Source organism: Lolium perenne, chromosome 3 (assembly GCF_019359855.2).
Source record: "Lolium perenne isolate Kyuss_39 chromosome 3, Kyuss_2.0, whole genome shotgun sequence".
Lineage (NCBI taxonomy): Eukaryota > Viridiplantae > Streptophyta > Magnoliopsida > Poales > Poaceae > Lolium > Lolium perenne.
The window spans coordinates 24946892-24968986 of NC_067246.2; the positions used below are offsets into that span (position 1 = coordinate 24946892).

At 42.9% G+C, this 22095-nt stretch overlaps 1 protein-coding gene across 1 annotated transcript in view; it reads right to left on the bottom strand.

Annotated features, from left to right (window-relative positions):
• Nucleotides 1–9320: 9320 nt before the first annotated feature.
• Nucleotides 9321–22095, bottom strand: part of LOC127340963 (Bowman-Birk type proteinase inhibitor I-2B) — a 30262-nt gene continuing 17487 nt past the window's right edge. The window contains exon 3 of the mRNA XM_051366736.2: nt 9321–9342. Within this exon, the coding sequence (XP_051222696.1) occupies nt 9336–9342 (7 nt within the window). The 3' untranslated portion in view covers nt 9321–9335. The remainder of the gene's footprint in view (nt 9343–22095) is intronic.

Consider the following 22095-nt stretch of genomic DNA (forward strand, 5'->3'; position numbering starts at 1 on the left):
ACTCGCCCTCGAGTAGGTAAACGATAACAAGGATAATTTCTGAAGTGACATGCTACTATCATAATCTTGATCAATACTATTGTAAAGCATATGAGATGAATGAAGTGATTCAAAGCAATGGTAAAGATAATGACTAAACAACTGAATCATATAGCAAAGACTTTTCATGAATAGTACTTTCAAGACAAGCATCAATAAGTCTTGCATAAGAGTTAACTCATAAAGCAATAGATTCTTAATAGAAGGTTTTGAAGCAACACAAAGGAAGATATAAGTTTCAGCAGTTGCTTTCAACTTTCAACATGTATATCTCATGGATAATTATCAACACAAAGTAATATGATGAATGCAAATAAGCAAGTATGTAGGAATCAATGCACATAGTTGACACAAGTGTTTGCTTCTAAGATGGAAAGAATTAGGTAAACTGACTCAACATAAAGTAAAAGAAAGGCCCTTCGCAGAGGGAAGCAGGGATTACTCATGTGCTAGAGCTTTTATTTTGAAAACATGAAAACAATCTTGTCAACGGAGTAATAATTCATATGTGTTATGCATAAAACATCCTATAAGTTGCAAACCTCATACATCGAATACCAATAGTGCTCGCACCTTGTCCTAATTAGCTCGGATTTCCATGGATTATCATTGCATTACATATGTTTCAACCAAGTGTCACAAAGGGGTACCTCTATGCCACATGTACAAAGGTCCAAGGAGATAGATCCCATTTGATTTCTCGTTTTTGATAAATCTCAACTTGAGGACATCCATACCAGGACAACATAGAAAACAGATAATGGACTCCTCTTTAATGCTTAAGCATTCAACAACAGATAATATTCTCATAAGAGATTGAGGATTAATGTCCAAGATGAAACTTCCACCATGATACATGGCTTTGTTTGGCGGCCCAATGTTCTTCTCTAACAATATGCATACTCAAACCATTCAACTCATGGCAAGTCACCCTTACTTCAGACAAGACGAACATGCATAGCAACTCACATGATATTCAACAAAAGTGTAACAGTTGATGGCGTCCCCAGAAACATGGTTACCGCTCAACAAGCAACTTATAAGAAATGAGATACATAAGCGACATATTCTTTACCACAATAGTTTTTAAGCTACTTTCCCATGAGCTATATATTGCAAAGACAAAGAATGAAATTTTAAAGGTAGCACGCAAGCAATTTACTTGGAATGGCAGAGAAATACCACATAGTAGGTAGTTATGGTGGACACAAATGGCATAAGTTTTGGCTCAAGGTTTTGGATGCACGAGAAGCATTCCCTCTCAGTACAAGGCTTTGGCTAGCAAGGTTGTTTGAAGCAAACCCAAGTATGAACCGGTACAGCGAAACTAACATAAGAACATATTGCAAGCATTATAAGACTCTACACTGTCTTCCTTGTTGCTCAAACACTTTTACCAGAAAATATCTAGACCTTAGAGAGACCAATCATGGAAACCAAATTTCAACAAGCTCTACAGTATTTCTCCACTAATAGGTTCAAACTACATGATGCAAGAGCTTAAACATGATCTATTTGAGAGCTCAAAACAATTGCCAAGTATCAAATTATTCAAGATAATATACCAATTACCACATGAAGCATTTTCTGTTTCCAACCAAATAGCAATGAACGAAGCGGCTTTAAGCTTTCTCCATGAACATTAAAAGTAAAACTAAGAACATAAGTGTTCAAATGAAAAAGCGGAGCGTGTCTCTCTCCCACACAAGCATGATAGGATCCGATTTATTCAGAGAACTAAGATAACAAACCGAAAATAAAAGCACATAGACGCTCCAAGTAAAGCACATAAGATGTAACGGAATAAAATTATAGTTTCACTAGAGGTGACCTGATAAGTTGTCGATGAAGAAGGGGATGCTTTGTGCATCCCCAAGCTTAGATGCTTGAGTATTCTTGAAATATGCAGGCACGAACCACGGGGGCATCCCCAAGATTAGACTTTTCACTCTTCTTGATCATATTATATCATCCTCCTCTCTTGATCCTTGAAAACTTCCTTCACACCAAACTCAAAACAATCTCATTAGAGGGTTAGTGCATAATCAAAAATTCACATGTTCAGCAAGGACACAATCATTCCCAACACTTCTGGACATTACCCAAGGCTACTGAAATTTAATGGAGCAAAGAAATCCACTCAAACACAGTAAAAGAGGCAATGCGAAATAAAAGGCAGAATCTGTCAAAACAGAACAGTCCGTAAAGACGAATTTTTTCGAGACACTTAACATGCTCAGATGAAGAAGCTCAAATTGAATGAAAGTTGCGTACATATCTGAGGATCACTCATGAATTGTTGCAGATTTTTTAGGCTCCCCTACAGAGAGATCAACTCAAATTCGTGACAGCTAAAAATCTGTTTCTGCGCAGGAATCCAAATCTAGTATCAACTTTACTATCAAAGACTTTACTTGGCACAACGATGCAATAAAATAAAGATAAGAAGAGGTTGCTACAGTAGTAAAAACTTCCAAGACACAACAAAACAGTAGCAAAATAAAAACATGGGATATCTCCCAAGAAGTGCTTTCTTTATAGCCATTAAGATGGGCTCAGTAATTTTAATTATGCTCTCACAATAAATAAGAGTTGAAGCAAAAGAGAGCATCAAAAGCAAATAAGAAACACTTTTAAGTCTAACCCACTTCCTATGAAAAGGAATCTTATAAATAAAAAAGTCATGTAAGCATAATGCAAGAAGCATAGAAAGGCAGCACAAGCGCAACTTCAAGATTCTCAACATAAAGAGGGGGAACTTAATACTATTAAGATGCATATAACCATGTTTCCCACTCTCATAATAACTTTCAGTAGCATCATGAACAAACTCAACAATATAACTATCACATAAAGCATTCTTATTCACATGCATAAAAGTATCATTACTGTCCACATAAGTATAATCAATTTTATTAGTAATAGTGGGAGTAAAACTATCACAACCATCATTGTAATCATCATAAATTGCAGGTATGGTATAATCATAATAAACTTTATCCTCCATAGTAGGTGGCACCAAAATACCACTATCATTATAATCATCATAAATGGGAGGCAAAGTATCATCAAAGAAAATTTTCTCCTCAAAACATGGGGGACTAAAAATATCACAACCAGCTTCCCCAAGCTTAAATTCTTCCATAGTATTAGCAATAATAGTGTTCAAAGAGTTCATGCTAATAACATTGCTACAACTATTTTGCAAACAAAGTTCCATGGGTTTTTTAATTCTCTCTTCAAACACATCATGTCCTAATTCAATATAAAGTTCATAAAGATCTCTAATTTTGTTGTTGTTTTCCATTAAGCCTAACTAGTGAAAATAAAAACAAGAAACAAAAAGATGCAATTGCAGGATCTAAAGGAAATAACTTCGAGCACTCACACACCGGCAACAGTGCTAGGAAATAGCTTAGTAGTCGGAGGATGTGAATACCTTTTACCTTACCTCCCCGGCAACGGCGCTAGAAAATAGCTTGATGTCTACGCACGCTTCTATTCCTCTAGACAGTGTTGGGCCTCCAAGAGCAGAGGTTTGTAGAACAGCAGCAAGTTTCCCTTAAGTGAATCACCCAAGGTTTATCGAACTCAGGGAGGTAGAGGTCAAAGATATCCCTCTCAAGCAACCCTGCAATTAAGATACAAGAAGTCTCTTGTATCCCCAACACACCTAATACACTTGTCAGATGTATAGGTGCACTAGTTCGGCGAAGAGATAGTGAAATACAAGTAATATGGATGATTGTAAGTAGTAACTGCAATCTGAAATAAAGATGGCAGCAAGCAAACATGTAGCAGAATGTTGGAAACGGTGTTTCAATGCTTAGAAATAAGGCCTAGGGATCGTACTTTCACTAGTGGACACTCTCGACAATGATCACATAATTGAATAAATAAATGCTACTTTCTCACACTCTCTTGTTGGATAACAAACACCATTCATTGTGTAGGGCTACAAAAGTACACCTCAAGCCGGAGTAAACAAGCTCCACAACGTCCGGAGTTCATATTAAAGTAACCTCTACAGTGCATAATAGACCATTGAAATTTAGACCGGGTACTAACATAGCATACACACTGTCACCAATAGCTACGAAAGGGGGAATGGATCACATCAATACTATCATAGTAATAGTTAACTTCATAATCTACAAGAGATTACAATCATAACCTACGCCAAGTACTACATGATGCACACACTGTCAACATTACATCATGGAGGAGGAATAGACTACTTTAATAACATCACTAGAGTAGCACATAGATTAATAGTGATACAAAGCTCATGATCACATAAAGATCACACCATGGGAGAGAGAGATGAACCACATAGCTACATGTAGAGCCCTCGGCCTCTGGGGAGAACTACTCCCTCCTCATCATGGGAGACAGCAACGGCGATGAAGATGGCGGTGGTGTCGATGGAGATGACTTCCGGGGCACTTCCCCGTCCCGGCGGCGTGCCGGAACTTTGACTTCTGTCCCTCGAAACATTTCTTCGCGATGGCGGCGGCTACGGAACTCTTCGTGGAATATCGTCGGTTGTATTAGGGTTTTCGCAGACGGAAGAATATATAGGCGAAGGGGCAATGTCGGTGGAGTCCCGAGGTGGGGTCCCCACCTGGCGGCGCGGCCAAGGGGTGGCCCGCGCCCCCCTATGGTGTGGGCTCCTTGTGGCCCCCCTTCGTCTCTCCTTCGGACTCCGTGAAGCCCCTGGAAAAATAAGAACGTGGCCTTTTGTTTCGTCCAATTTCGAGAATATTTCCTGTGTAAAATTTCTGAAACCAAAAACAGCAGAAAACAGGAACTGACGCTTCGACATCTTGTTAATAGGTTAGTTCTGGAAAATGCATAAAAACAATATAAAGTGTATATAAAACATGTGAGTATTGTCATAAAACTAGCATGGAACATAATAAATTATAGATATGTTTGAGACGTATCAGTTGCCTGCTGGAACAGGAAGAAATACGTCTTCATCAACACCGTACGTGTGACAGAGTGCGGAGGTGATACCCGACTGAGGCACCGACGGGATCTTCTACTCGCTCCTGAGAGCGGCAAGTGATCGACTACATCATCCACAAGATCCATCTCGTTAAACACTTAGCGATATTTGAGGGTACGTTTATCCCATCTCGTTTCTGCCATCTAGTAGATTGGATCTTGGATGTTTATTTGTCCTTATTGTTGGATTTTTTTGTTTTCTATGCTATGAATCTAAAAAATATGGCGTCTGGCCTAGTCATTTTTGGCCCGTATGGGGGTGGGAGCCGACGCGGACGTTGAAATGGGGGTTGGTTGGATCCTAATCGTATCCACCATAACAAACAAATAATTTATATATTATAATTTTTAAACAACATTTTATTTAATATGTGATTTAAATAAATTAGTTGTACTCCTTCCTAGCCTTATAGTTCATGTCTTCGTAGTCCTCATAGTCATGGTTGTTGTCGCTCGGCTAGAACCTCTACAGCTGCGGTTGGGCAAGCTAGAGCTGTGGTTCCACACGCTATAGGGACCGGTAGCCGCAGCGGCTACATCATTGGCTGTTATTGCCACGGTACGCACTATAGGCCTTCTCGTCCTCTTCCCACAAGGACATGGATCTAGTACAGCGGCGCCGAAGGATGGGGTTCCAGGTTGGCATATATGGTGGCACGCTGGCCCGAATACTCATCTGAGTCGCCAACACGTGGGAAATGGTCGCATTACGAACCGGGACTAAAACTTTTCGGCGTCCTAGCCATTCGAACTATTGCTCCAAGTAGCTCCAAACGAAAGTTATGTTTTCTGATACGTCGCAAACTTATCTATAATTTTTGATGCTCAATGCTTGTTTTACACCAATTGATATATGTTTTGTTTACACTTCGAGGCATTTTTATGCATTTCGAGAACTAACCTATTAAGAAGATGCCACAGTGAGAGCTCATGTTTTCTGTTGTTTTCGTATTTCAGAAAAGTTGTACAGAAAATATTCTCAGAATTGGACGAAACAAAAACCGAAGTTCCTATTTTTCTGTCATGAAGACGGAATACAGAGGGGAGACGGAGAAGCACTAGGATGCGGCCACACCCCTCTAGGCGGGGCTCACCCCTGGCCGCACCTAGGTATGGTGTGGGGCCCCCGGGCGTCCACCGACCTCGCCCCTTCGCCTATATATTAACATCCTCGGGAAACCAAAGATACCCGAGGCTCCATCCAAGAAAAGTTCTGTCGCCACCGCCATCGATAACCCTTGTTCGAGAGGGTTCTGAAGCTCTTCCCGGCACCCTGCTGGAGAGGGAGATTATCATCAGAGGCCTATTCATCACCATGACCACCTCCGAAGTGATGCGTGAGTAGTTCATCTCTGGACTACGGGTCCATAGCAGTAGCTAGATGGTTGTCTTCTCCTCTTTATGCCTCATGTTTAGACCTTGTGAGCTGTTTATCATGATCAAGATCATCTATATGTAATTCTACATGTTTTGTTTGCTGGGATCCGATGAATATTGAATACTATGATTGAGATTGATTATGATATGTCATGTATATGTTATTTGTGATCTTGCATGTTCTCCGTTGCTAGTAGCTGCTTTGGCCAAGTATGTGTTTGTGACTTGAAGAGGGAGTATTTATGCTCGATAGTGGGTTCATGCCTCTAGTAATATGGGAGAGTGACAATAACTTCTAAGGTTGTAGATGTGTTGTTGCTACTAGGGAGAAAACAACATCACTTTATCCAAGGATAATTTTATTGTTTACTTTCCACACTTTACTTAATGCGATAATCTAATGCTTGTAACTTAATACCCAAAACTGTTCAGATGATATCATGTGGGTGGATTATTAGTCATAGATGCAGTTGGATTACGATCTATGAATCATGTTATAATGCCGAAATGAATCTCATAGTAATCATCTTGTCATGTATGGTCTTTATTCTGTCAATTGCCCAGCTATAATTTTTTACCCAACATGTTATCTATCTTTATGGAGAGACACCTCTAATGAATCGTGGAACCCGGTCCTTTCTTTTACACTGATAAAATCATCTACTGCCAACACCTATTCTTACTGCAAGCACTATTCTCTTTTATTACACTGCAAACAAACGTCTCTTTCCACACTATACGTCTAATCCGTTGTTTTCAGCAAAACCAGTGAGATTGACAACCTCCCTATAAGTTGGGGCAAATTATTATGGTTGTGTTGTGTGCAGGTTCCACGTTGTTGCTGACACCGGTAGTGCGCCCTACCAACGTCAGCTGGCAACAACCTTCAGAAGTGATTTCTTTCTCCTACTGGTTGATTAAACCTTGGTTTCTTACTGAGGGAAAACTTACAGATGTGCTCACCATACCTTCCTCTTGGGGTTTTCCAATTGCACTGCATGAAGCTATTTTCTAGCGCCGTTCCCGGGGGAGTCTCTCATCTCCAATCTCTTGACCTTTTTATTGTTATTTTTTTGCTTAGTTCATTTTACCTTATCTTTTTTTATTATTCTTATCAAAAACACCAACAAATTAGTTTCTATTATAGTTTTTTTTTTTACTTTTGTTGTTCTATTTTAATCTTCCTATAATGAGTAGTCCCAAGAACACCAAGTTGTGTGACTTTACTAGCACAAACAACAATGATTTCATTTGTACACCTATTGCTCCACCTGCTCCTAAAGCAGATTTCTATGAAATTAAACCTGCTTTGTTAAATCTTGTTATGAGAGAGCAATTTTCTGGTGTTAGTACTGATGATGATGCTTCTCACCTTAATAATTTTGTTGAACTTTGTGAGATGCAAAATTATAAGGATGTAGATGGAGATATTATTAGGCTGAAATTGTTTCATTTCTTATTGAGAGGGAGAGCTAAAGATTGGTTGCTATCTTTTCCTAGAAATAGTATTGTTTCTTGGGTTAAATGCAAAGACGCTTTCATTGGAAAATATTATCCTCTTGCTAAGATTATATCCTTGAGAAGTGACATAATGCAATTTAAACAATTTGATAATGAACATGGTGCTCAAGCTTGGGAAATAATGAAATCTTTAGTAAACAACTGTCCCACTCATGGACTGACTATTTGGATGATCATCCAAACCTTTTATGCAGGACTGATTTTTTCTTCAAGAAACCTCCTGGATTCAGCTGCTGGAGGTACCTTTATATCCATTAATTTGTGGGCTTAAACAAAACTCCTTGATGATATGATGATAAATTATTCTGAATTTCACACTGAGAGGCTCCACAAGGTAAGAAGGTAAATTCCGTTGAAGAAAGCTCCTCTTTGAGTGATAAGATTGATACCATTATGTCTATGCTTTTTCATGGGAGAACTCATGTTGATCCAAATAATATTCCTTTAGCCTCTTTGGTTGCTCAAGAAGAGCATGTTGATGTGAACTTCATTAAAAGCAATAATTTTAATAACAATTCTTATAGGAAAGTAACAACTATAGGCCATATCTTTCTAATAAAGGTAATGGTTATGTCAATTCTTATGGTAATTCCTACAACAACAATAGAACTGCACCCTCTGATCTTGAACTCATGCTTAAGGAATTTATTAGTAAACAAACTGCTTTTAAGAAATAAGTTGGGGAAAAGTTTGGTAAAATTGATGTTCTTGCTTCTAAAGTTGATAGCCTTGCTCTTGATGTTGAACTTATTAAAGTAAAGGTTATGCCTCACGATGTTAAATAAAGCAAGAATTTGAATGTCATTCAAATTAGAATTGATGACAATGTTAGGATGTTGGCTGAATTGCATGCATGTGGGAAAGATAGGATGCAATTGCTAGAAATAATAATATGAATAATGGTAAAATAATTGGTGTTGTGGTTGACAACCTCATAGGAATTTGCGGCAAAGTATTGTGGTTGACAACCTCTTTCACATTATGTGTCTAATGCTTTATTTTCAACAAAACCGGTGAGATTGACAACCTCATTGTAATTTGGGGCAAAATATTGTGGTTGTGTTCTGTACAGATTTGTCAACACCCGGTTTTTTAAGTCCAGATGCCTATTATGCCATACATCGCAATCCCAGGAATATTGTTGTTGCGAGACATAATAGTTGAATATCATAAGTCATCATTCATTACATCCATAGTCATCTTACAAATAGAGATCACATGATCTAATATTACACAAAATAATTGATCTAATGATCAACGAACATATTACATGGCAGAAGCGTAACGGAAGTGGACTATCTAATCCACAGGCCAACGTCTGACGTCAGAAGATTCCCTAGTTGTCCTAGGTGTCTTGCTGGTCGTCATCTTCATACTGCTGTTCAGCTTCATAGTCTGGCCATTTGAATAGCCAGGGACAAAGCCGTGAGTACTTTGAAGTACTCGCAAACTAATACTAATGTAAGTACTAAAATTGCTATTGAGAGTGTTCGAAGCTCTAAGGTTATTTGCAGAAAGCCAAGTTTTAGTTTGGAAATATTTTTAGAAAAACAACTCCTCATGTGCTAACTAACTCAAGTGGGAACATTAGTGTCATTCCCACAACTCTGTTGTGATTCAAATTCAAAGTCACCTTTCAAATTCACTTCACAAATCACCATTCATATTTTTAGAAAAAAGTTCTGATGATGGAACAGTATGGCCTTCCCAACTGTCCATGACCGCGGACGTGGCTATTCGAATAGGTTAAACTCTGCAGAGGTTGTACACTTGTGCCACAACAATTGCAATAGTTCGTCAGGTGGTAACTTGCCCTGATTTATCGTACGCAGTACGCGAACTACCAATCTCAACCTTTCATTTACATACCCTAGTATAGGCACCTCTCCCCATGAGTTTGGCCTCCCGGTGAAAGCAAACCGCCAACCCGGGAACTGCACAGGGCTTGGGTAGGACATTCACCTCATTTCACGTCAATTCACTTTCAATGAAGGCAGCCTCAGCATAACCCGGATGACGCTTGTTTAGAGGGAACCCATACTAAAATACATAAGTTTCCAGCTAAGCCTTACCCAAATTCAGGTATTGTGGGGGTACTTGTAAAATTGGAATGGTATCGCATCCGAACCCAACCATCAGTTTTTGTAAATTTCACCATGTCATTCACCAGTCAGATTCACCTTCAAAATCTTTCAATAGAATGACTCATCATTCCAAGGTTTTCAAAGTTATTTCATTTCACAAGTTCCCAACTAGAGTATTCAATTTTAATTTAGCACAAGCATCTAAGTATGAGGGGTGCTAAGTAATTTGCTTTGCTTCTAGGCTAACATTGATACTCTTGTACTAATCCAATACTAACCAAGTGAATCATAAATCAAAAAGTACTTTGATAAAATAAAAGTAATAAAGCTTGTAAAGTAAAACTTGGAAATAGGATCATGAACATAAAATAAATGGGGGATGCCTTGCTCATGGTGAGCTTTGCACTTTGCAAGAGTATTATCTTGCCTTGGTTGGGGAATTGGTCAAAGTGGTCTTCTTCTTCTTGGAAGTAGACCTCCTCCTCCTCTCGATACTCCTTGGTACTAGCGTCTAAAATACGAATACGGGGTATACAATCATCATACCAAACTTAAGTACTAGACTAAGAACACACATGAGTCACACAACTTAAGCTAGCACCACACACTACTATTAAGTTGGTGGAGGTGTTTTCTTATTTAAGAAAAATAATTTTCTCTCATACTAATTTAGGTGTTACTTTTAATTCCTTAGAGAAATAATTTCCTCTCATTATCTTATTAAAATTTAATTTCCTTCATGAAGAATATATGACCTAGGTTGACCAAAGTCAACCTCTTCCTACTCATCATTTAAGAAAATGATTTAAATGAGGTGAAGCACCTCATACAATTTAATCCTAACATGGTAATGATTTAATATCATTAAACAATCATATGAGAACCTATAGACCAGAGTCTCTGTCTCAATTTGAAATGTTCATGACAATATTTAAATGAGAGAGAAACTCCCATGTGAATTTTGTTTTGGACAATATCTTTGACTAGAAATAGCCATATAGTCCTTTAATTAAACTAGGCCATGATCATTCAAAGTAAGCATGGCATATTTTTGCATAAACAATTAGCGCAAGTGAAATGTGATTTATAGGAGTTGGAATCAACTCAAAAGGCATTTTGGTTGATTTTTAATAATTTTTTTAAGTCATAAAAGTCACTGCCTTGTTATTTTTGCTATTTGAATTCTGCAACAGATATTGGTTTTAATCCGGTGGGGCTAGTTAGATAATTTCATAAGCTTTCCAGAACATTTTGATTTGCTAAATTTGGGTTTGTGGATTTGAAACTATTCAGTTTATAGCAAAGCATCAGTATTGAAATCAAACTGAAATGATTTAATTTGAAAATGGCTCAGTGGGCTAGGCGGGAAAGCAATTGGTCCGAAAGATTTAAATTGCAGAAGGGCCAGCCCAACTAACGACGCAGGCTAGCTGGCAATGGGTCCCACGGGTCAGCGAGAGTAACTCGCTGAAGCGGTATGGGCTAACCTCGACCGTGCGATTAGATGAAAATCTGACGGTTGTGCGTCGTCGTCACCGTCGGGGAGAAGGGCTTGCGGCAGCGGCGGAGGTAGGGGGTCGGCGGCATGCTGGAGCTCCGGCGAGGGGTGGCGGCGTGCGGCGGAGACGTTGTCGTGGAAGAGGAAGCAGATGGTGCAGACGGCGGCTCGGATGGTGGCCGAAATCGGCGGCTTGCTTGGTGGCGGTGCTGCGGGACTTCAGCTTGCAATTGGGCGTCTGCCGGCGACAATGTGGTTGGGAGAGGGGCGGTGGAGGATCAGAGAGAGGAGAGGAGTCGAATGGTGTGAGAAATCCTTGGCGGAGTGGTCTCCTTTTATAGTGTCGAGAGGGTGGCCGTGGCGGAGCTGGCAGGTGTAAGAACAAGTCCTTTACCCCATGTGTGGTTTTGGTAATTGATGACAATCCCTATGGACTAACGGTTGCATTGAGAATCAATCTTAGGTCAAGTCCATAGTCATGTTGGACTCAAGGTTGTAAGATGGAGAAGATGGAGTACAATGATGAAGGTGGTGTTGAAGAGAGACAAAGACGGTGTTGAAGATGAAGAGAGAAGACGGTGTAGAAGATGAAGAGAGAAGACGGCGTTGAAGATGGATGACGAAGGTGGTGTGCGTACAAGGTGATGAAGACGGTGGCATGGACAATGATGAAGAGGGTGAAGTCGGAGCTTGCCGACTCGAGAAGAACGCGCAAGGACTAGGTTTGTGCTCGATAGGATAGTGGGTCGTATCATCGGAGAGAGCTCAAACCTTGCATGCATTGCATCGCGTTCTCGGTTCTTCTTGGTTCTTATGCATGAAACGGTTTTCGGTTGCATCGCATATTGCACGCGACAGAGTGATGATTTTCTCGATATATCGTATTGAGAGGTTACACCTCTATGACCACGAGAAAATCATCACTCACTCTTATCCATGATTTCATCATGTGAGAAGATAGCTCTTATCGCCCTCTTTCCAACAAAACTGGTTTCATGTCATTTGGAGTTGTCTAGCTCAAGTTATGAATTTTACAGTTGCTGCATATTTAAAAAGAAAAAGAAAAGTCTTATTGGGCCGGGCGGTAGTACCGCGATGCCGACCAAAAAAGTACCGCACGCGCGTTTTTGCTTACTGGATCGCAAGCGGTACCAGGCCGGTACCGGCCCGGTAGTACCGTAACCCATTACGGTACCAGGACCGGTACCGGGCCCGGTACTACCGGCCCATCTTTTCCTCCAAACCGCCACCCTCCACCGCTTCTCGCTTCGTGGCCGCACCGCCGCCAGCCCACCAAGCCGCCCGCACGCCTCGCTCGCCCAGGCCGCTGCCGCTCGCCCACGCCACGGCGCGCCGCTGCCTCGCGCTACCGCGCGGGAGACGCGGGCGTTGACCCGCACGCTAGCTGCTCCCGCCCTCGATCCCTGCGCCGCACGCACGCCCATCTCCCGCACGCACCTGCTGCCCCACCGCTGCTGCGCCGCTGCATGCTGCCGCTGCTCGCGCTGTGCTCCCTGGCCCCACACCTGCATGCATGTTGCGTTTCTTTGCATCTAATTTTGCTTCTGATTTAGCACAAGCGGTAGTACCGCTCCGCAGAGCGGTACTACCGGTTTCGGGCCGATCCAGATCAGTTTTCTGCGCAGATCGCGCGCGCGAGCGGTAGTACCGCTCCGACAAGCGGTAGTACCGCTTTGGGCGCGGATCTCACCGTTTTTCAGCCCCAACAGCTATATTTCTGGGTCCCCTATTTATATCCCTCTTCCACCTCCGACCCAACTAACCTTGCACCTCCACTCTCTCTCCTCCATTGTTGACCTTGGGTTCTTTCTTCCTCCTCTTGATCCCCCCACTATTTGTTGCATATTTTTGGGGGAAAGGAGAGAGGAGATCTAGATCTAGAGCTTCACCAATTGAATCCTCCTCTAAGTGAGAGGATCTTGCTAGATCTAGATCTTGGAGTTTCTTGGTGTTTCTCCTCCTTTGTTCTTCCTCCCTTATTCCCCCAATTGCTTCTTCTAGATTTGTTGGAATTTGGGAGAGAATAACTTGGACATCCTAGTGGTGTTCTTAGCCATTGCATTAGGTGCATGGGTTGTGCTCTCTCCGGGGTTTCGATCTCGTAGGGTGTGTGTGTTCTTCCTTAGTGGATCTTGGTGATAGGGTTCCTTAGTGGAGCATTGGAAGAGTTCTTCTTGTGGGGCATTGGAAGGGTTCCTTCGTGGGGCATTGGACGGGTTCCTTCGTGGGGCATTGGTAGTGTTCCTTTGGTGGAGCATTGGAAGGGTTCCTTGTGTGGAGCATTGGATGAGTTCCTATAGTGGGACATTGGAGATGTGCAGCTATGGAGTCTAGCTTGGTGATGTACTAGCTCCATAGGGTGTTGGGAGCATCCTTGTGTGTGTGGAGCTCGCCCAACCCTATGAAGGAATCACCGCCTTGACCGGTGCCTTAGTGGAAGAGGGAGAGCACCTCCGTGGAGCTCTCTCGAGGAAGAAGGTGAGGCCTTCCTTCGTGGTGTGGCCGTCTAGTCTCTTGTGTGAGACTAGCACCTCCTCAACGCAGACGTACTTCCAGTTGTGGAAGGAACTACGGTAAACAAACCTCGACTCGCCTCCGTGTCCTCCGGTTATGTCGCACCTTACTCTTACTATCTTATTCATTCCTTTACTTGTTGCACTTGTCCTAGTATCATTGTACGAACATCACCTTTGCCAAAGCTATCACATTTACCTTCCATTGCGCTGAAATTGGAAAAGGATAAAACTTGCCACACCGCCTATTCACCCCCCCTCTAGGCGACATCCTCGAACATTCAATTGGTATCAGAGCTAGGGCTCTCTTATCTTGTTGGGATTCACCGCCTAGAGAGTATGACGTCGGCTAGAGGATTAGTGCACATTTATCCCTATACATTTGATGGCACTAATTATGATGCTTGGAAATTCTACATGCTTGATTATTTTAGGGACATGCACCCACATGTGGAGCGAATTCTTGATATGGGTTTTTCTCCTCCCAAGGATCCACAAAATCCAACTTTTGAGGAGAAGAAAAAATCTTATCTAGATGCTCAAGCTACTAAAGTCCTTTGCCGTGTTGTGAGTCATGTAGTGATTTCCTCCATTGCGCCTTTCCGGAGTGCTCATGAGGTTTGGACAAAGCTTCGAGATACATATGGTGGATCCAAGACCATTGAGGATGATCACGCTCCTTCCACTTCACCAACGTGTGGTAAGACACAAGGTAATGGTATGGTGAGTGGTGATGAACATTGCATTGTTGATGGTGAGCGCTCTCTTGATGATTCTTCATCTCTATCCCATTGCAATGTCTCATCTTTGGACTTTAACACTTGTAGCACTACAAATGATTTACATGCTAGTGTTGATAGTCCTTGCATATCTTCATCCCATGATGATATGCTTCTCTTGTCTTGTTGCCATAATGAAGATACTTTCCTTTCCTCTAGTATTTGTGTGACTAACAATGTAGAGGAAACCAAAGATACTATGGGCCAAGACAAGATCTTGGATGGAGCTTCAAGGAGTTCATGTTCTTCATCATCGCATGGTTCCTACACTTGCCTTATAGCTAAGGCTTCTAAGGTATCTCCTTCCTTGGAACCCTATCTATCTTGTGATGATGAGGATGATGATATGGAAGGACTTAATGTTGCTTCCTTAAACAAGTTGGGAGAGTCGGTTTATCATGCTCTTCCTAAGAAGAAACTTGTTCACTCTAACTTCATGGAAATCTTCAATTTTGCCATTAAGAGCACAAAACTTATTGAGAAAAAGGAAGAGCATGAGCGCGAGTATGCACCCGAGATTTTAAAACTTGGTAAAGCTCTTAAAGAACAAGATGCCACCAAAGAAACTCTTGAAGAGAACTTTGCTATGAGGATACTTATGGAAAGGGAATCTCATGATAGAGCTTTAGAGGTGGCACATGATTTTCAAATTAAAAATGAGAAGCTAGTTAGTGCTAATGATAAACTCCTTGAGGATTTTTAGCTTCTCAAAAGTAGCTCTAGGGCTATTGAGAGTGAGCTCATCAAACTCACCGAGTCTCTTGAGCAATTTAAAGCTCTCAACCTAATAGAGCTTGCTAAGTTGCCTTCTCCTTGTACTATGATTGATAATGCTTGTGCTACTAATTCTACCTCTTGTGAAGTTTCCATCTTAAAGGAGAATGTTGAGCTAAGGGCTCAACTTGCTTTGCTAACAAGCAATTATGAGAAATTGGAAGAGAACTATGGAAAGCTTTCTAGCTCCCATGATGATCTTCTAGTCTCTCATAATTTGCTAAAGTTAGCCCATGAGGCTATAATGACAAAGCTAAAATCTTGTGTGCCTCATGTGAGTACTAGCACTACCTCTCAAAATGCTATTTTGCCATGTGCTAGTGCTTTTAGTTCACCCACTCATGCTATTGACTTATCTTGTGGTGAACTACCTTCTATGCCTTGTTCTACAATTCCATGTGCTAGTGCTAGTAAATCACCCACCCATGCTATTGCTATATCTTGTGGTGAATTACACACTTTGCCTTGTTGCTCTAACAATAAAGCTTCCACTTCCTCTAGTACTTGTGTTGTTACTAACCATGTAGGGGAAATCAAAGAGCTCGATTCCCAAGTCTCTTCCTTAAAGAAGGACGTGGTAAAGGGTCATGAGGGGAAGCAATTCCCCAATGACAAGAGTGGACTTGGATTCAACTCCAACAACAAGAACAAGTCCACCTCGCACAAGCGGAAGAAGCGCCAAGGACATGTGAAGGACCCCGCCAAGATTGTGTGCTTCAAGTGCAAGATTGAAGGGCATCATGTTAGATTGTGCCCCTTGAAGAAGAAGCCACTTGGCGTGAAGAAACAAGGGAAGCGGCCTCAATATGGAGCTCATGGTCTACCTCAAGGCCAAGCTCAAGGTCTACCTCAACTTGAAGAAGGGCCACTAACCGAGAAGGATCAAGCCAAGGCTCCCGTTGTGGAGAAATCAAGTGAGAAGAAGGGGAGGAGAAGAAGATGCTACATATGCCGTGAGAAGGGCCACATATCCTCCACTTGCACTAGTGGTAACTCATCCAACCCTATCTTGATCCATGAGGCTTACTCTCTACATAAGGATAAGGTTGGCGATGTGTTTGCCAAATATGTTGGCACTCAAAGTGGTTTCGCAAAAAGAACCATTTGGGTTGCCAAGCCTATTGTGACTAACTTCTTAGGACCCAACTTAGTTGGGGACCAACAAGCGAAAACTTGATCAATAGGTACACGTGGAAGGCATGGAGTCTTGACTAACTCATGAAGACTTAGGGGATCTTCATCATTCTCACTTCCTCAAGTCAAGTTGTATTCCTCTTATCCTTTACCCATGCACCTCCTTGCGGTAACGAGTCCTCAACTCCTTTACATTGAAAAGTTACTCGCTCCCCTTTTACATGTGATGGTTTTGTGCCTTGCATGTGATTGTGTATGTTGTGCTTCCTACTTGCTTATCTTGTTTCTTTCTTTGTTGGGTGGCACACCATGTACAATTGTTCTTTGTTGAGCCTATTGCATCTTGTTCATATCTTAGTTGATGGCTCATGTGAGAAATTAATGGACTATCCCATTTTGGGGGAGTGATATGCTCCGTGCATTTCACAATCCTAAAATGTGTGACATGATGAATTAAAATCCTATAATGTCCATTAATTATCTCACTTGGTTCTTATTTGCCTCTTGCACGAAAAATGTCTTTATCATATTATGGGGGAGTATTGTGCCATGTGCATTTTACAAGCCTAGAAAATGTGAACATTTGAGGTTGTGTCACATAGAGTTGATATTAGAGATTATCTTGTTCCTATGTGACATGTGTGCTCAAACAAATCCCACTTTACCATTTGCCTTCTTGTTGTGAAGATAATCTTGGACATACTCACAAACTACATATGGAGATTTCCTATACACCTCTTGTCCTTTGACAATTGGTAATAAATTGTGTAGTATTGTTCCGGATCATCCTCACACTTGGCTCATGTGCTCAATTGCTTCATTTCTTCCCAAGAACTTGTCCTTGTGGGTTAGACTCCCATTTGTCTTCCTTGCTTCTTTTGGATCTCCTTATTTCACTTGAACCTTGTTCGTGTTTTGACAAACATGATTGAGCAAATCCCGCATTTGTGCATTTTGTATTCAAATGCAAAATTTTAAATGGTGCACTAATTTTGGGGGAGCTCTCCTATGTTTGCTAGAACACTTTCTTGTTTCAAGATTTTGACCTTGGAAGACAAACCTTTCCTTTTCGGTACTTTTGTGCCATCATGAAAAGTGTTGAGGGTTTGGTTTATTCGAACCTTGCTTTCTTTGGGAGTGGGTTATCTCATTACCTATATTTGGTTTAAATTCTTAACATGAGATAAGTCCTTGAGCATACTTGTTTTGGATATCTTGCTCTATCTCTCTTGTACCTATCTTGTCTGTGCATGTTTCTTTGTGAATAAACGTCTCCGTGATGTTGTCCACTTAGAGAAACTTATACACATAAGAGATGGTGCATATCTTTTGATATCCCTCTTTGTTGGAGTCTATTCCTTCATTCTTATTTCACTTTTTAATGACTTCTCAAAGAACTTGGCTATGAGTGCTCATTTTATATCATTTGCATCTTCAAGCACTCATAGTTGATTTTGGCACATGCTTTGAGTGGTCTTGTGGGAGTAATGATGCCATGCTTGTGCACCTTATTCTTCAATGCAAATTGTTTATCTTGTGCACAAACTTTGGCGAGCTTTCACATAATTACTTAGAGCATTGTGTTGGTTCATTGATTGCTTGCTTCATAGTGTCTCAACTTCATATCCTCTTGCAATCTTTGATCCACAATATAGTTTGATTTCCTCCGAATATTCGTCATTGAATATGTGCATTTGATTTCACTCACAATTATGAGAAATGCACAACTTATGGAGGAACGCTCACTATATTGGCCTTCCAAACCTTTCGTCCATTTTGGCAATTAATGCCAATGGGGGAGAAGTTTGGAGGGTTTCGATGCCTTGCATCTGTTGCTTTGCATGGTTGAATATTATGAGGATACTCCGCTAGGCTTTAATTCCGGTATATGCAATGAAATTCAAGTTCATTCACACATGCATATATTATGGGGGAGATTGTTCTAAATATTCAACTTGGGTTGTTCTCTAAATTCCATATCTAAACCCTCTCAAAGAGATTGTCATCAATTACCAAAATAGGGGAGATTGTAAGAACAAGTCCTTTACCCCATGTGTGGTTTTGGTAATTGATGACAATCCCTATGGACTAACGGTTGCATTGAGAATCAATCTTAGGTCAAGTCCATAGTCATGTTGGACTCAAGGTTGTAAGATGGAGAAGACGGAGTACAATGATGAAGGTGGTGTTGAAGAGAGACAAAGACGGTGTTGAAGATGAAGAGAGAAGACGGTGTAGAAGATGAAGAGATAAGACGGCGTTGAAGATGGATGACGAAGGTGGTGTGCGTACAAGGTGATGAAGACGGTGTCATGGACAATGATGAAGAGGGTGAAGAAGGAGCTTGCCGACTCGAGAAGAATGCGCAAGGACTAGGTTTGTGCTCGATAGGATAGTGGGTCGTATAATCGGAGAGAGCTCAAACCTTGCATGCATTGCATCGCGTTCTCGGTTCTTCTTGGTTCTTATGCATGAATCGGTTTTCGGTTTCATCGCATATTGCACGCGACAGAGTGATGATTTTCTCGATATATCGTATTGAGATGTTATACCTCTATGACCATGAGAAAATCATCACTCACTCTTTTCCATGATTTCATCATGTGAGAAGATAGCTCTTGTCGCCCTCTTTCCAACAAAACTGGTTTCATGTCATTTGGAGTTGTCTAGCTCAAGTTATGAATTTTACAGTTGCTGCATATTTAAAAAGAAAAAGAAAAGTCTTATTGGGCCGGGCGGTAGTACCGCGGGCGGTACCGGCCAAAGTACCGCACCCGCGTTTTTGCTTACTGGATCGCAAGCGGTACCAGGCCGGTATCGGCCCGGTAGTACCGTAACCCATTACGGTACCAGGACCGGTACCGGGCCCGGTACTACCGGCCCATCTTCTCCTCCAATCCGCCACCCTCCACTGCCTTCTGCCCCCGCGTGGGCCGCACCGCCGCCAGCCCACCAAGCCGCCCCGCACGCCTCGCTCGCCCAGGCCGTTGCCGCTCGCCCACGCCACGACTGGCCGCCGCTGCCTCGCGCTCCCGCGCGGGAGACGCGGGCGTTGACCCGCACGCTAGCTGCTCCCGCCCTCGATCCCTGCGCCGCACGCACGCCCATCTCCCGCACGCACCTGCTGCCCCACCGCTGCTGCGCCGCTGCATGCTGCCGCTGCTCGCGCTGTGCACCCTGGCCCCACACCTGCATGCATGCTGTGTTTCTTTGCATCTAATTTTGCTTCAGATTTAGCACAAGCGGTAGTACCGCTCCGCAGAGCGGTACTACCGGTTTCGGGCCAATCCAGATCAGTTTTCTGCGTAGATCGCGCGCGCGAGCGGTAGTACCGCTCCGACAAGCGGTAGTACCGCTTTGGGCGCGGATCTGACCATTTTTCAGCCCCAACAGCTATATTTCTGGGTCCCCTATTTATATCCCTCTTCCACCTCCGACCCAACTAACCCTGCACCTCCACTCTCTCTCCTCCATTGTTGACCTTGGGTTCTTTCTTCCTCCTCTTGGTCCCCCCACTATTTGTTGCATATTTTTGGGGGAAAGGAGAGAGGAGATCTAGATCTAGAGCTTCACCAATTGAATCCTCCTCTAAGTGAGAGGATCTTGCTAGATCTAGATCTTGGAGTTTCTTGGTGTTTCTCCTCCTTTGTTCTTCCTCCCTTATTCCCCCAATTGCTTCTTCTAGCTTTGTTGGAATTTGGGAGAGAAGAACTTGGACATCCTAGTGGTGTTCTTAGCCATTGCATTAGGTGCATGGGTTGTGCTCTCTCCGGGGTTTCGATCTCGTAGGGTGTGTGTGTTCTTCCTTAGTGGATCTTGGTGATAGGGTTCCTTAGTGGAGCATTGGAAGAGTTCCTCTTGTGGGGAATTGGAAGGGTTCCTTCGTGGGGCATTGGATGGGTTCCTTCGTGGTGCATTGGTAGCGTTCCTTTGGTGGAGCATTGGAAGGGTTCCTTGTGTGGAGCATTGGATGAGTTCCTATAGTGGGACATTGGAGATGTGCAGCTATGGAGTCTAGCTTGGTGATGTACTAGCTCCATAGGGTGTTGGGATCATCCTTGTGTGTGTGGAGCTCGCCCCAACCTTGTGAAGGAATCACCGCCTCGACCGGTGCCTTAGTGGAAGAGGGAGAGCACCTCCGTGGAGCTCTCTCGAGGAAGAAGGTGAGGCCTTCCTTCGTGGTGTGGCCGTCTAGTCTCTTGTGTGAGACTAGCACCTCCTCAACGCAGACGTACTTCCTGTTGTGGAAGGAACTGCGGTAAACAAACCTCGACTCGCCTCCGCGTCCTCCGGTTATCTCGCACCTTACTCTTACTATCTTGTTGATTCCTTTACTTGTTGCACTTGTCCTAGTATCATTGTAGGAACATCACCTTTGCCAAAGCTATCACATTTACCTTCCATTGCGCTAAAATTGGAAAAGGCTAAAACTTGCCACACCGCCTATTCACCCCCCCTCTAGGTGACGTCCTCGAACATTCAGCAGGTCGACGGCGATGTCGTCGTTCCAAGGCGACGAAGGGGAAAGGGATGGGCGCGTCGGGTTCCTGGTGTCACAGTGATCACAGCGTGCGTCCAGGCGAGGTCAGGGGTGGAGTGGTTGCGTCGTCATCTTCCTCGCATCCTGGCAGTACGGTGGCGGACGGTCGCTGACGAGGGCGTCGTCTACAGCTGGTCCACGGTCAAATGGAGTTGTCTGGGAGGTAGAGGGTACCGTGGCGAGGCGACTGTTGCATGGGGAGGCGTGAGGCGACGGGGCACGGCGGCATCCTGTCGCGTCCAGGGACATGTCCTGGCGCGCTCTGGGCGTCGTGGGCGCGTCGGGGTGTGCGGGTTCCTGGACAGTGGCGACGTTTTCTCGGTCAATTGCGTGCACGAGCAGAGGCAGGGGAGTGAGAGGGAGGCAGCTGACATGGTGAGGGGAGCTGGATGTGAGAGGAGGGAGTGATGGCATGGTGGTGACTTGCCATGCCACGGCATGCATTGTCATGGTCATGGTGACCAAGCTGCAGTGAGGCAGAGTCATGGAGAGGCTAGCAGGGGTGCAGAGGGTGGTAGTGGAGGCCAGGGGTGGACTTGGTCCAAGTTGAAAATCAGCATGGGCTTCAATTTAGAGTCTGCCCACAAGGTGTTTGTATAAATGGCCGCAAGAGAATTTTTGTCAAATTTTGGAAAACTTTTTGGTGGATCTCATTCATATATTCAGAGAGGTAGAATGGTGGTGGTGGTGATCAATTTGGTGTTGATTTGCAAAGTTTCAAAATTGGGGTTGATCTTCTCTTTGTTTCAATGTCTCCCCTTGTCTCATCTATTCTGGTCAACCTGGTACAAGTCAGCGCTGGTGG